This window comes from Magallana gigas, chromosome 10, assembly GCF_963853765.1.
Source record: "Magallana gigas chromosome 10, xbMagGiga1.1, whole genome shotgun sequence".
Lineage (NCBI taxonomy): Eukaryota > Metazoa > Mollusca > Bivalvia > Ostreida > Ostreidae > Magallana > Magallana gigas.
In genome coordinates, this window is record NC_088862.1 from 6,810,143 (window position 1) to 6,825,573 (window position 15,431).

The window sequence follows — 15,431 nt, forward strand, 5'->3', positions numbered from 1 at the left end:
TTTCTGGTATTTTCTATATAGTGGGTACACAAGTTGGGGCACCAAGTAGGTATCTGAATATTTAAGAGTAAATAAAGAATATTAGCAAAACAAGAGATATGTTTTCGATCCAATACAGTGTTCTTGACTAACTTTAAAGAAAAAAAATTCAACAAGTCAAAATTAATTTCAAACTATTTTTAAGAGTTCACACAATACCATCCGTGTAATCAGCGATCCCCCAGAGACCTTTGCGTCTAGGGTAAAACGAAACCAGTGGTTTGAAAAAGCATCCAAATATGGGGATATTTTTAACGATACAAAGAATTTTCTGGCCGAGAACACACATAGTATTTTACGCTCAGGGTTTGATAATATAATCGCGTGACTAAAAAGGGGTCTGTTTTCTTCTCTCTTTTTTAATATAAATACATAGTTGACAACCTAGTAAACCCGACTTAAGATCATTTCATTTCGTTGATGATATACCGGGTATTGTGATTATATATCTATTTATTTCATGTAAAGTATATGATATACACTCTAACATGAATGCTGTATTTGGTACATGAACCCCTATAAATCCAATTTAAATTAAATAGCAGAAGTTTTAGGCTTTATTTGCATTTTTTATGGGTCTTCTGTGTCAAAGTGTCAAAAGATTGCGTTAAGAACACGGATGTTTAAAACCAAAAACACCCTGATTTTTTCGCTGATGGGAAACGTCGATGGTCTAACCTGAGATGCATTCAGTTTTTAAAAGACATCAAACAATAGTATTTGTTTAGTATCTTGTCTAAATTAAATATCAAGTGTAGTTATAATAAAAATGCACTGTATGTCAATAAATTTTCATTTTAATGGTAAAAATTTATCATAACAATGCTAGCATACTTTTAAAATGACAGCTTAAGTTTTAAAAAATATCAAAAGTATCGATATTTTAACATTACCACCGGTGTTACCTCTCCTGGTTTTGACGACATCAAAGAAACCAAGGAAAATAACCCATTTCATTGATAATGATTGTTATGGTGGAATACCCTAAGCTCATTTGACGCTGAGAATTGCGCAGGATATGTATGAACCAATAGTATTACTATGTTCCAGTTGTCGTAATATGACCTATTTGCCGCTTTGTGAACTATAATATTTTATTATACCTCAATATGAATAATATTCTAATACCTCGTCATCTCATTGGTCAAGAGAGTCACGCGGCAGGGCAAAACATCAATCTCCTGAGGAATAATATTATATTCAACCTCCACGGAATCTAGGATTTTTCATTTCAAATATACGATATAGACAAATGTGATGAAACAAAAATATGAAACCAACTAAAGTCTGGTTATGATATAAAATAAATAGGATATATTAAAAATCAAAACGTTTTAAGTTTCAGAGAATGAAAAATTAACATTACTTATTGTCGAATTTTGTATAATCATATGTTGTACAGTAAATATGGAGATTTATTATCCAGAAAAACATCAGAATTCCCCTACGGCGAAGTCCTCGGGAAGTATGATTTTTCTTGGGGTAATAAATTTTCATATTTCCCTTCACCATCATGCAATTATTGCATAATGTTCCTTTAAAAACTCTATATCATGAATACATCTAAGATAATTGTATACTAGAAGAAAGTGATTTGGATAGTAAGTGAATGGTTTCAGCAGTTAACTGTAAATTGATGTCAATTCTAGTACATTGCACTTTTTCTTAATCAATTAGGGTTGGTGATTTGAAGAAAATTTTAAAATTGCATACTATAGAGTTTTTTTTCTCACTGTTTTTTTTCTTCATTTTCTTATAATTTAGTCTTCTTGCATGATATCTTGCATGCAAAAAATGTCTGTTGAATTAACCACAGACTTGGAAAGAAAAATAGACGAATACAGTCATCTTGTGTTGTATACAAAACTAATGTGGCTTTAAGTATCTTAACTAATGTCATTTTTTTTCATGTCTTTAATCAATAAACCTGGCTCTATCTATGAGATGCTACAATATCTTCCCATATCTTCTTTCCTGATTCTTTGTTCCATCTGGGTTATTGGAACTGGTCTATGCCCATTGTCTAGAGCGTTGACACCATGTGCCCTTGTAACTTCTCTTCTGAGGAGGTGCTTTTTCGATCCAAACGTTCATTAATATAATCTGTTAAAAGAAAATGTAGTTTTGATAGCATATCATCAAGAGAAGTCAACATTCTGCAATAAAATTAGTCAACTTGCACCTGCAGCTGGCGGTTTGTTTGACTTCAACCTCTTAGGCAACTCCTTCACTTTAGGTAATTAAACACTATAAATCAAATTGTCATTTTGATTTTTTTGCTTGCTGCCTGGTTATACGTTTTTCATTAAAATGAAGAGAAACTCAATGTGAATTATTTAAAATGTGAAGGGTTTCAATGTTTATAAAATTGATTCACGCTAGTAGAATAAAGAATACTTCGGTATTGCGTAACCTTGCTTCCATCTGCATGGAAATAGTGCATATTTATAGGTCTCCAGTCCCGAAGTCTTATCTGCTGAAGATATTTTCCAATTGTCTGTCTACAGAAGTCGGCCCTTGAATACTTTCTCCAGCTCCTTGTAAGTCTCAAAACTTAGTAATAATAATATCATTGTAATGTTAGGTGCAAGCCTCATGTTCACCCTTTTCCACTCCATCTCTTTACAAGTGAAATTGAAATACAAGCTACTTGTAAATGAAAATCTATTTTTATATGAGTTAGATTTATGACTAAACAGACGTATTATCAATAAAAAAAAATTGAGTACTAGTATACAATGTTTTTCATTTTATAATACAAGAATTAATTAATAATTGTAAAAACCTGTAGTATTAAGACTAAAGTGTTCAATACATGCATGTTTAAAAGTATTTCATTCTTTTTTTCTGCTTACTAGAAGTACATTCTAATTCTAATTCTAGAAGTCATTTTTTAAATATCAGATCAAAAACAAGTGCTCCTTATAATTATGCATTGTTTTTATATATTAAGTATAATATGTGCATATCCTGTATTATGGGCCAATGCCGGCCAATATATAATAATTACATCATATGGAATCAACTTTCACCTAAATGACATTTAATGCAAAAAATTAATACTGATAAGAAAGAAATTATCTTAGTTATTTCAGAATTTATAAACAAACTCATCTCAGTTATATTTTAACTAAATACTGTTATGATTTGGTAGCAATTAAAATATGACAAATATCTCAAATACAATCACGTAGTTCACAAACAAATTTAAAATAAGTGTCCTTAAAATCGAAAATTGGATCAACTTACAATAAAATTAAATGTAGTTGAGATATTGTTGAGACGCATTGTACATGTACCCTTGTTTTTATCGCTGTGATATACATGTAGAGTTGTTTGTATTATATTCATATTTCAGTGCAAGTTCATAAAACTGATAGATGTTCGATGTCATATTTTAGAAATCCAGTCCAAGGTAAAATGTTAGATAACTTATGGTCATTATTTAGATATTGTTGATCTTTGGTAACGAATTGTGTATTCAAGGTGGTCTCTATTGAAGGACGATTAACGTGTTACATTTTCTTTGATTACAAATTATTATTAGGACCAAGCACTTGGGTAATTAATTGATATCAAATGAATCATGTACGTGGTCACTGTTTAAGTTAAGAAATAAGAAATTAGAAATTTTGGCAGCGAGTTGGTTTTATGAAGATTGGGAAACAATCAGATGGACCACTTGCGGTTAAGTCACATGGGTACTAAGCAATTTAACAGGTAGTGAAAACAGGTTCTGTGTAATAAAATAGCCAAACGCCGTTTTATTTTATTTCTTATTTCTTATTTCAATTATAAAACTATAGAACTTGTTTTCTTTTAAGGTACATTTATGTAACTCAAGTCATCTTAGCGTCAGTACTATTATTTGCAAGTTAACGCAGCTAAACTGCAATATTGTCTGACTTAATATATCATTAGTCATTTATTAGTTTTTTAGAATATTTTGTTAAATTGATTGAATTATTGTTATTAGGTAGTTTCTTTCTTATTATTAAAATTATAAATCTACATGACTTGTTTTATAAGCCGATAAGTTTATGACACAGTGGTTTAAAACAAAAAGGACAAATCCCCTCTGACAACCAAGAGTCCCTCGCAAACCCACTAATTTTTCATATAACAGTTGCTTGAGCTGATAGAGGCGACAAATGGACTTAGATATAATGTAAAATATGCTCTGTCATATATTTCATGATTTTCATCCTGCATTGTGTTCCTTGTCTACATCTATATCATCGTCACAGAGTTTATAATGATTTAAGTCCAAAACCAGAAATGCATACATTCTAATATTGTTAACAAAGGAATTATTTCATTTATAAATGTCTTAATTGAATTACTTGTTTGCATTGTTGAATTACAAGAGAATTCAATTTTGATGAGAACACACTGTATCCAACGTCATAGACTAGGGTTTAAAAGTAATAAGTAATGTATTTCTCGTTATCGTTTGACAATAATCGGGTTGGAACCAATCGCCAAAATGGAATATAATATTCTGTCTTGGATATAATACCCAAATTGGGGTATATTTAGAGTGCAAAGATTAGAAATGACTGATGGAGTAATTTTTGTGATTAATCCGCATCAGTATACATCAAATATAACTACATTTGGCAATTTTTCTGTAAACCAATGAACGACTAAATTCGAATGTGTGTAAGTAAACGCCGATTTATTCATGAACTAAATAGTGTATTTAGGATATTGTGGGAACGTGGTGTCCATACGATCCACTTATATCAGGTCATCAACAAGATGTTTCACAAACGTCCATGAACGTTTGGAAATACTATCGAATAATTTTTTCCATTTACTTCTAAACTTGAAAACAATACCTCACAATTATTACCTCTGTAAGGCGCAAGTAGAGAGTTTTTGCCAAGGGGTTTAAACTTTCAAACATTTCCGGGATGGGATGGGGGGGGGGGGGGTCCGGAAGTTAATTGCCCCCCATCAATTTCTCGACTGTATGACATTTTGCGGATGTGTAATCAACAGATAGTTAATATACAGAATTTATACTACAATCACATATATCGCATAAGACATTATTATTAATAAAAGAAACTTTCAACAAGGATTTCCTGGTCTGTGTTAATGTTATTGGCTGAATCCAGATTTTATATTTACAATGCACTTTTATATGCTTCAATGAATGGAGAGATGAAGTCATCTGATATAAATTCAAATCAAAATCTTTCATTGGGGTTTTATTTATTAATTTCATTGTTTTCATTATCTGATATCTTTTATGTAAGAAAGAAAATGCAAAGAGAAGAAGCAATCTTATTATAAACATATTTTAAAACAAAATAATACAGATGCCATGGCATAAAACCACACAAAAATACCCCCAAAAAGCAACTAAAAAATTGACATATGAATCTATGATTTACTTCTAAAACAAATATATTGGAATCATCAATACATAGGTGGAAATATCGTATTGTGTATTGGCGAACTGTGACGAACTGCATGTACAATCATCGTGTATTGAAGGGTTTTTCGAGCTGGTACACGTAAAGAACTGGAATCCATTTCCTTCATGTTGCTGATTTGTAGAGTTTGATATTTAAGATGGAATTCCTTTTGTTACCATTAACCCGACCCGAATTTGTTAATATTGGGCCTGTCCCAGAACAGATAAGATGTGTTTTTAAAAAAAAGGGCCGGGCGAAATAGAAAAGTCGTCTATCCTATCAGAGTCTCCGAACTGATGAATAAATTAACTTTTCCAAAATGTAATTGACAAATTGTATTCTTGAACAAAATTTTACGCTGTTTATATAGATTCGGAATCGTTCAAGTATGGGTTTGCTGAAATGGTTGATATATGCAGGCGAGATTCTTCAATGGTTGCGTAATGTGGGCTGTCTAGCTCATCCCTACAAACAGATAAACATGTAGACTCAAGTTAGATATGATTACATGTATGTCTGTTATTTACATTCACTGTGTATTTTTCTTCATTGATTTTTTTATGGGTTCCTTTTAAAGGAAAATAAACATATTTTTTTTAAAAACGTATATTTGTGTCTTCAACTAATATAATCGTTTTTGCAAATTATAATATCACAAAAAATAATTTTAAATCAATTTACTGATCGATGTACTTTAAAGTTACCAGTTTGACTACAATTATATATGAATTAATTGTACATACACATAGAGAGAAGAAGCGGTGCCATCAATTTCTAGGTAACTGTGTGAGTTAGGTTCAGGCTCCTGTGGTCTATTGTATGGTAGACCTATGTAGCAGAAAAGAACCATTTTCACAAAATATCGCAGTCAAGAAATCGTGCATCAATGTGCTAAATTTAAAAGCTTATCATCCACATCGCTTATCTAATTAAACTGCAACTATATCGATGTTGATAAAACATTTAAACAATTTGATTGTAGAGAATTCTAAAAATAGATGACTGTAGCTAAAATTCAACTTTTTCATAAGTTTAATTCCTTAAAGGTGTCTACCATATATTCATCTTTAGGTTTTGAACTCAATGTGAAAAAGGACACCCCACACCAACTGGCTGGGGAAAAAATCATTAAAAAGTTTACCTCCGGTTGTCATGATCGGGTCTTCGTATGTTGGATAGCCCTGGTGTTTTTGTCTAAAAGTTTAACATAAAACGTCATTCGATTTCTGATGGTTTGGTTTTTTCGCCTGTAGGCTTGCGTATACATGTATGATACTAGTGTTTGTAATGAATGTCTTGCTTATGTACATGTATTTTGCTTCCAAGGTAGAACTTGACATTTAATGTTCTTGAAATAGAATCCTTCACTAATTAGAAAGAGGAGAGGAGGGTGGGAGGGGATGATTGTGATGTAAAAAATATAGTGTTTTTCTCTTGTAAACATTGTATTCATGAACAAAACAAGTAATTATTCCATCGTATTTTGAGTAGTCTTTTTGGAATATTCTGATTCTTTGAATACCAAATTTTGTAGTTTCGTTGTTGAGTTGAGGATAATTTATTTAATAATATGGCGCGTATGGTATCAAAGAATTATTGTCCGCAAATTTATGTGTCGTAGAAATTGTGATTTCACTAGATCCACAAACAATGGTGTCCACAAATATTATTGAAATCACAGTTAGTGTCCTTACCTTTTGTACAGCCAGCAACCGATGAGAAAGACTCCAAACGCCAATGAAATGATTGAAATCGTTACAGCTAACGGTAACCATACTATTACAACCGATGCTGTAAATACACAGAGTTAATATTTACATATAAATGCATTAAATGTGTCATTAGTACGTTGATTACTGAAGCAGCCCTTACACCTGTATATTTAAGCCAAAAAAGTACGATAATGTTTTAAAATAATTCATACGGTCATTGAAAAAACATCAGTAGACCATCGAACATTTCAATCACAACCAAAACAAGTAGCATTAATTTAAGCATTCGGATGAAATTCAATTCAATTCTTTTATTCACTCAAGACCAGTTCACTGGTATTTGAGGTTCAAAATCAGTATATAAAAATGTACACAAACACAGTCAAGGGTCACATGTACAGTAGAAGTAAAGTTTACAATACAATAGGTTGTTAAGGTTGGTTTCTGGAAGTACAGACTTTGAAAATTTTCTTAATAAATACGAAATATTGACAAGTATTTTAGTTTTTTTCTACATTAAAAGTATTCATAAGCTCTTTAAATTTTATAATATTTGGGTTTTCATAATATCTCTTGGACAAAAACAGTTTTCTATCGTTTACAAATTGTGCACATTCTAAAATATAATGAATTCATCACTATTACTATTAGAGTCACACATTGTACATTTTCTTAATTTTTTTCAATATGAAACATCAGATTTTAAATTCTTTTTATCGACCACTTTGATTCGTAAGTAATGTAATTTTGTGTAATTTTTTGAAATATGAATCATCATATTTAGAGGATAGGTAGAATGATACCAAACAAAAGCAATAAACGCACTTTAATTCCATGTACAGTTTATTCTATATTTATATTGTGAACAAGTATGCATGAATAAAGTAAGAAATGTAACGACTTACTTGATAACGTTGTCACTATGACATCAGGTGCCGCAGTAGGAGTGGAATTCCCTCTTTGGGTGAAACATCTCCCACTGTTTTGTTGACAAGGAACCCCTACCGGACAAACACATTTCAAGCTGCAGTACAAGCCATAAAACCCAGTCACACAGCCGTAAGTACACCCGTTAGGACCACACGGTTGTAGACAGTTCGAACACTCTTTCACACTCGTCGTGTTCGAATCATCCGAGCCGCAAAGCAGGCCCGTGTACCCAGCTTTACACCCGTCCCGACAGAACAAAGTAGTTGGTGAACAGCTCCCGTCTCCTCCACATGTACCCGGGCATTTGTCTTGGCACAAGAGACCCGCGTACCCAGATAGGCAACCCGTTTTACAGATTCCGTTTGATTTGTAGCATGTTCCGTTCCCGCCACATTTTCCACAGCTTATACTGCAGTCTGATCCGTAGTAGTTCCCGGGACACTCCGAGTCATAAAGACCTACAACCATGGAATTAAGTTTTTTAACATGGCTGAATAGTTATGGTCATTTTTAGGCTATACGTACCTCCTTGTCCAGAAGAGCTTTATAGGAAATGTTAAAATCTTAACGCTAAATTATTGGTATTTTCCTGTACTAAATGTTAGATTATGGCCAAAATTATAATATGCCAAAGTTTAAGGTAGATCTGATGGTTAACTTACTGACCACCAAGCCTCCTTAAGTAGACGGAGTGGTCAACAAGTTATTACTCGAACTTTCCCGCACTTTAGGCACAAAATATCGATTCTACTATTTTCATATAGTATAGTATAGGGCGCATGCAGCTACACTGTAACACAACATATTTTCTCTCTTCAGTGTATTAATACTTTCAACAACACCAAAACTTGGGTAATATGCGGACTTCGTGGTTCAAATTGACAATTATTTATAGTCTTTCCTGATATACATGTGTTTTTTTTAAATATATTGGATTTCCATTAACTTTGTACCTTATAGTTTTCACAAAAAAACTGGTTATAAAAATATTGAAACGTTACAAAGGTGTTAGATTCACTGTGTTGAACGTTGAAAAAAGAATTGATATTTAAAAAAAACATACCCTGAATGGCTTGGCAGTGAAGCGCCAACAAAATCAAAGCAGTAATCATCACGCGACACTGTTAATAAACTTCTTAGTCTCGGTGTAAATTATCATTTTAAAAATGTATTATTTATTAGTCCTCATTTCCGGCCAAAGCGGATTTTAGATATATTGTATTCAGATGTACTTTACAATACTAGTATGATTGAAAACAAAGCGACAATTGATGACTGGCTGAATCAGTAGATTGGTCGTACTAGATTGGAGATCGGGGCTCAAAGAGGGACTGATTCACAGGCAGTTGTTCCGGTGTTAAAGGTTCACCCTATATAGTAATATTACAGGATGAACTTTTATTTGAAACAGATTTGATTCATCTTGAGTAAATGCCTGTTTTTATTTAGTTTTGTTAACTTTCACCATTCAAAACATAAAAGAAATGAACAAACAACAAACTCATAGAAAAAGGGAAAGACATTGAACAAATAACAAAACCATAGAAAAAAGAGAATGACAAAAATAGATATATTCTTACGCAGTAATTTTAGATAAAACTGGAAAAAAATTCAATTCAAAAATAAAACAAATGAAATAATGATAAAAAAAAAACATAAAGAAAACTCGTTTTAGGCACTAGAAGAGTAAGTGAAAGTTTTGTTAAAAGTAAGTTATCTCTTTTTTTTTATCATTCATATTTTAAGATCGTCTCTTAAGGATATGAACTGAAGTATTGCAATTGAATTGAAGAGTTTGACTCACCACGACTTTTTTCTTAGCTCAAGTTTATTTTTTTTCTAAATTACTTGTTTCATTGTGGAGTTGTACATGTATATATGTACATGTATAAATGACAAACATTTTTTTAATTAGTATATAAGTGATGGTACTCATGTAGCATTATAGGTAAGTCTTATGGTAATACATGTTTATATAAATAATGTCTGTTTGGGGGGGGGGGGGGGTATTTAACAAATCAAATTGACAACACCGAAAAGACAATTGACAACCGACGCGAAGCGGAGGTTAACAATGGTTCACGAGGGGTTTTAATTTCAACTTTTGAGCTCCCAAACATACTCTATTTATTTTATTATATTTAATGTCTTCTTTTTAAAGAAAATTTAACTGCTTTTAATTTTTTAAATAATTCTTCAACAAATAAGCTTGAATTTAATTATGAATCGTAAGCGCATTATTTACACGCATGTAAAAATTTGTTGTGTTACTCGAACGTTGCCAAGTGTGTTGTCAACGCTGAGGGTAATAGAACGGACCATAAACTGAGTCTCAACCAATCAGATTTCAGTATTTGACATGAAAGTATGATAAATTTGATTTTTGGAGAGAGTTTTCATTGGTTCTGCCTATTACCCAATCCATTTGAATTTTCAACTAAATATGTTTAAATTATGTATAATGTCTTTAAAAGACGTCAATTATGAAAATAATGATCTTGTCAATTGAATTATCTTAACAAAACTAAAGAGATCAATATCTTGACAGATTATTTTACGAAATTTAAATCTGTGCAAGGTATAATCGGAATTTTCTCATATTTATCCATTTTTTTTTTCATGATGATTGATTTTTATGAATGTACATGAAGCATCTATTGAACATAAAGGAAATGCAAATATGCTATATAATTTTTTATCAAACCCAGTTTTGCAATGTCGACCTTCTATATTTTAAAAAATAGAATACTGTATTATCTAAACAATATATATTTTTAATGTTCATAAAAATAGCATCGAAAGATTGCAAAACACGCGCATAACAGCGTCAGAAGGTTAATGAATTGCTAGTAAGCAATGGCCGTTATCTTCATGATCAAATCCCGTGTAAACCATCAAAGAAAGCAATTTTTTGGTAGACAGCAAAAAAAAAAGGATCAGATAACATAGCATGACCCATGTTTGTATAATGTTGTCTTAATAGTATACTCAAAGAAAAGCCATGTTTGCAGAAAGAATATATAGCTATAGGAGGAGGTATTATTTTTAAAATGTTGAAATATTTTATTTTACCTCATTGCTCTTCTTTACTTAAAACTATCAACTGAAATTTTATATGAAAATATGTGACATAATCAAAATGTTTTCCATACAGAATTCTGTTTCATAAATCAATTTTTTATGCTAATGGTGATTGATAAGGGGCGATTTCAGTCAGACCAAATTGAGTTCGATCTCATTATAGTCGAACTATGACAACCTCAGTTTGTGATCGAAATCGCTCAGAGTAAACCTTAACAAGGGAAATACTTGGAAGGTGGCCTGGATACCTTTAGGTTATTTGTTAAAATTCAAAAAAATAACCGTTTAAAGATTTGCGTATTGCAAAATATTTGGCAATAAAGTGCACTTTATAAAATGCATTCTTAGAACAGTAAAAGACGTTACAAAGCGTTAAAAAAGTCCGATATCTAATATCCGTATATTATGTTTATCGTTTTAACCTATCGGGTCATGGTGTTAGTCATCCAAAAAGGTGATAGAAATAATACATATGTACGTGTATGATGTCATAGTCAATTCGTAATGGTATTGTTAATTTTGAAGAAAGTACGTCACAAAATGGAGGAGTCTCTTATATACCTGCTAAAGTACAGATTTAGCGCGGCGTTCATTTATGCTTATCGAAGCATCTTGATGCAGCATCTGACACAGAGATCAATATTGAAAACGAAATGGTATTGTCTTTTGCTTTAAATCTTATTTGTTTTTACCATCTGTTACCAAGGTATGGGGAAATCCCTGTCTTAAGCATTTAGCATTTCAACAATCAAACCACCAGAATCGGTGTCGGTTTGCTTGTGGGAGTATGAGAGATGGTGCGTTTTTTTAAATCGTTTTCTTGTCTGTATAAGTAATGTTATATAGAAATTCACAGCAATTTCTAAATCAAAGCATCTATATCTTACTCAATCCTGCGCGCCAATTATTTTGTTAATTTTGGGAATATCCGCTTCCTATCCTGGTTATCTTTCTGTGATTGATTTCACGTGCGTGTAATCTTTAAAGGTATGTCAGACTTATTACCTCAAGTTCTGTGTGTTTCCTTAGGAAATGATATTAATGATAACAGTGATAATCTGTTCATATCTTGTCAAAGTCGTGTTTGTTTCACACTGATACATTTACCGTGGTAATACATAACTAAGGTCATATATATTGCACAGCTATTTTTAAAAAAAAAATTATTCTTAACCACTATTGAAATGATTTCTTTCAAAAGTGGTTTTATTTCAATAGTGGTTACAACAGTGCATGTATATACTTGTACTTAGTCCAATGTCCGAGATTTGAAAAATTGATATCAAAATTATACAATTTAAATGTACACAAATCAGCATATATATCGAAATCGATTTTTTTTCATTCACACGTGTATTGATATGTGTATGAAGGAATTAGCGTCGTGAATCCTTGTGGGAGTTATTTTTCTTACCAGAGGGTCGTACTTTAAACTTGTCAAGAATGATTGAGTACGTTCTTCAGTCCATCTTTATTTACATAATATCCATCTATTATCGGATTTTGCTCAAGACATTTCTTTAGATTTGATCCCGATTTATAGTAAAAAAAAAAATGCAGACTACTCTTCAAACCTTCCTACAGAATAAATTAGGTGATTAAGGGAAATAACTCGATCTCACGTAAAATGAAATGCCTTGTAATTTAATTGTTTGACATTCATTCTATATATAGACGTGGGTTGCCTGTACTGTACATATATCCCAAGCTTTTTGATTCTACGATCAAAGAAATGAATAGGAATGCTTGTGTTCAAATATTGATAACTGAAACACTTTGACCACGATAGGTACATGTAGTTCGTAGTAAAATAATTAATCTTAATCATTATTTCATCATTCCAATGTTTATTTTTTTTACTTGGACAGTCATTTCTCGTGAAACTAATTAATTGTACACTAAAACAGATTTATTGTTGCTATTGTCATCACCTCCACTTAATTAACTTTTTTGATGGGGGGGGGGGGGGGGGGGGTGGTGGTTTGTTATTTCGTGTGTGTTTTTTTTTCATTTGGGTATAGGGTTGGAGGGTTAAATAAAATATTTAAAATACCAATTAGGCCAAGAATTAAGAAGGGGCATTTCTATGGAAAGATGAATTTGTACATGGAGTGCACGATAAGTTGGTTCATTGTAAGTACAAAATGGAGTGCAGGATGTGTAAGTTCTATGTAATTACATGGAGTGCATGATATGTAGGTTCATTGTAAGTACAAAATGGAGTGCAGGATGTGTAAGTTCCATGTAATTACATGGAGTGCATGATATGTAGGTTCATTGTAAGTACAAAATGGAGTGCAGGATGTGTAAGTTCCATGTAATTACAAGGAGTGCATGATATGTAGGTTCATTGTAAGTACAAAATGGAGTGCAGGATGTGTAAGTTCTATGTAATTACATGGAGTGCATGATATGTAGGTTCATTGTAAGTACAAAATGGAGTGCAGGATGTGTAAGTTCTATGTAATTACATGGAGTGCATGATATGTAGGTTCATTGTAAGTACATGGGGTGCGTGATATGTAAGTTTATTGTAAGTACATGGGGTGCAGGATATGTAGGTTCATTGTAAGTACATGGGGTGCATGATATGTATTCTGCATTATTACGTACTATTTACTTGTATCTGTTGTCATAATGATACATGAAATTTAGTCTTCAAACGATAAAACAAATAAAACTATCAAGGTAAATAACGAAAACCTTCTTTATCTAACTTTTTATATTTAGCTCGACATATTCGTTGCGCCCAATCTCTCATATATATTTCAGAAGAAAAAGATCTGTGTGCTTTAAAATCAGTCGCAACTTCTCGGGCCTTTTTTCTATCTGTCGGAAAGGCCAGAGAAGTTACGATCGTTGTCGATCAGATCAGGGAACAGGAAACACACTTTGTTTTTATTTCTTGGCCTAATTAACATTGACATGTTGTTGAATAAGTCACGAACACATCGGTTATTCAAAACCGTTAACCGACATATTTGTTGCGCCTAATATCTTCAGAAGAAAAAGATTCATGTGTTTTGAAATCAATTGTAACTTCTCCAGTCTTTTTTCTATCCATCGGAAAGTTACGATCAGATCAGGGAACAGGAAACACACACTTTGTTTTTATTTCTTGGCCTAATTAACATTGACATGTTGTTGAATAAGTCACGAACACATCGGTAATTCAAAACCGTTAACCGTCGTAAGGAGTTGTACTTAAATGTACCGTAAAAATGAAATTGACGGTCAGCTGTGCATGTCACGAAGTCATTTAATAAATTATTATTAATGAACACTAATTGAAAAATGATCTCATTTTTAATAAGCAATAAGCGGTTTTTTTATTATTGTTTCAAGACAAAAATGTTTAGGCATTCAATGAATTGTTATTAAAAAAGGTAGTTTTTCAATTTCTTTTTACCCCATAAGCCTTTAGTATTCGTCGAGTATTTTTAAACGGTTGTGATGTGAAAGTTGTTATGTGTAAAAGTTGTTAAAGGTGAAAGTTGTATAGATTGTACGTACTGTAGGTGGAAATGTAGTCAAAATGAAAAATACCTTTGTTTGGTTTGGTATAAGATCTTATATTCAGTGGCGTCAGAAGCAAATTCAAAATGTGTGTGTGTGTGGGGGGGGGGGGGGGGGGGGAGGGGGCTAGACTAATCCTCAGAAATCTTGACAAAACCTAATTCCCAAAATCATGAAAATCTTAATCCGTTGTGGGGAGGGGGGGGGCGGTGCACCTATCATGAAATTCCTTATCCGGGAGGGGGGGGGGGTGGAAATACTCATTATATCAATCTTCCCAGGTATATTTCTGTTCTGATCAATTATGTTTGCTGAAAGAAAAAGTGGTGGGGGGCGGAACCCTCTTTTATGCGATGTGCCTAATGGTTAGGTCAACCTTTGCAAAAAAAGTGGGGGTGGGGGGGGGGGCTAGACTAATCCTCAGAAATCTTGACAAAACCTAATTCCCAAAATCATGAAAATCTTAATCCGTTGTGGGGGGGGGGGGGGCGGTGCACCTATACTTCCAAAACAGTTTCTTACCTACCAACATTTTCCCCCCCAAATCATCAAAATCCATATCCGTGGGAGGCGGGAGGGGGGGGGGGGGGAGAAGTATACATATACTATCCAAAAAAAAATTACCTGCCACAAAATTAATTATTTTTTCCCACATCATGAAATTCCTTATCCGGGAGGGGGGGGGGGGGGGTGGAAATACTCATTATATCAATCTTCACAGGTATAT

At 32.6% G+C, this 15,431-nt stretch overlaps 1 protein-coding gene across 1 annotated transcript; it reads right to left on the reverse strand.

Moving 5' to 3' along the window:
• Positions 1-5,390: 5,390 nt before the first annotated feature.
• Positions 5,391-9,338, reverse strand: LOC105348385 (multiple epidermal growth factor-like domains protein 10). The gene is made up of 6 exons (XM_066072802.1): positions 9,171-9,338; positions 8,083-8,565; positions 7,160-7,256; positions 6,607-6,659; positions 6,209-6,293; positions 5,391-5,930 (listed from the first exon to the last, which is right to left on the reverse strand). The coding sequence occupies exons 1-6, from the start codon at positions 9,217-9,219 to the stop codon at positions 5,828-5,830; spliced, it is 870 nt and encodes a 289-aa protein (XP_065928874.1). The 5' UTR covers positions 9,220-9,338; the 3' UTR covers positions 5,391-5,827.
• Positions 9,339-15,431: the final 6,093 nt, after the last annotated feature.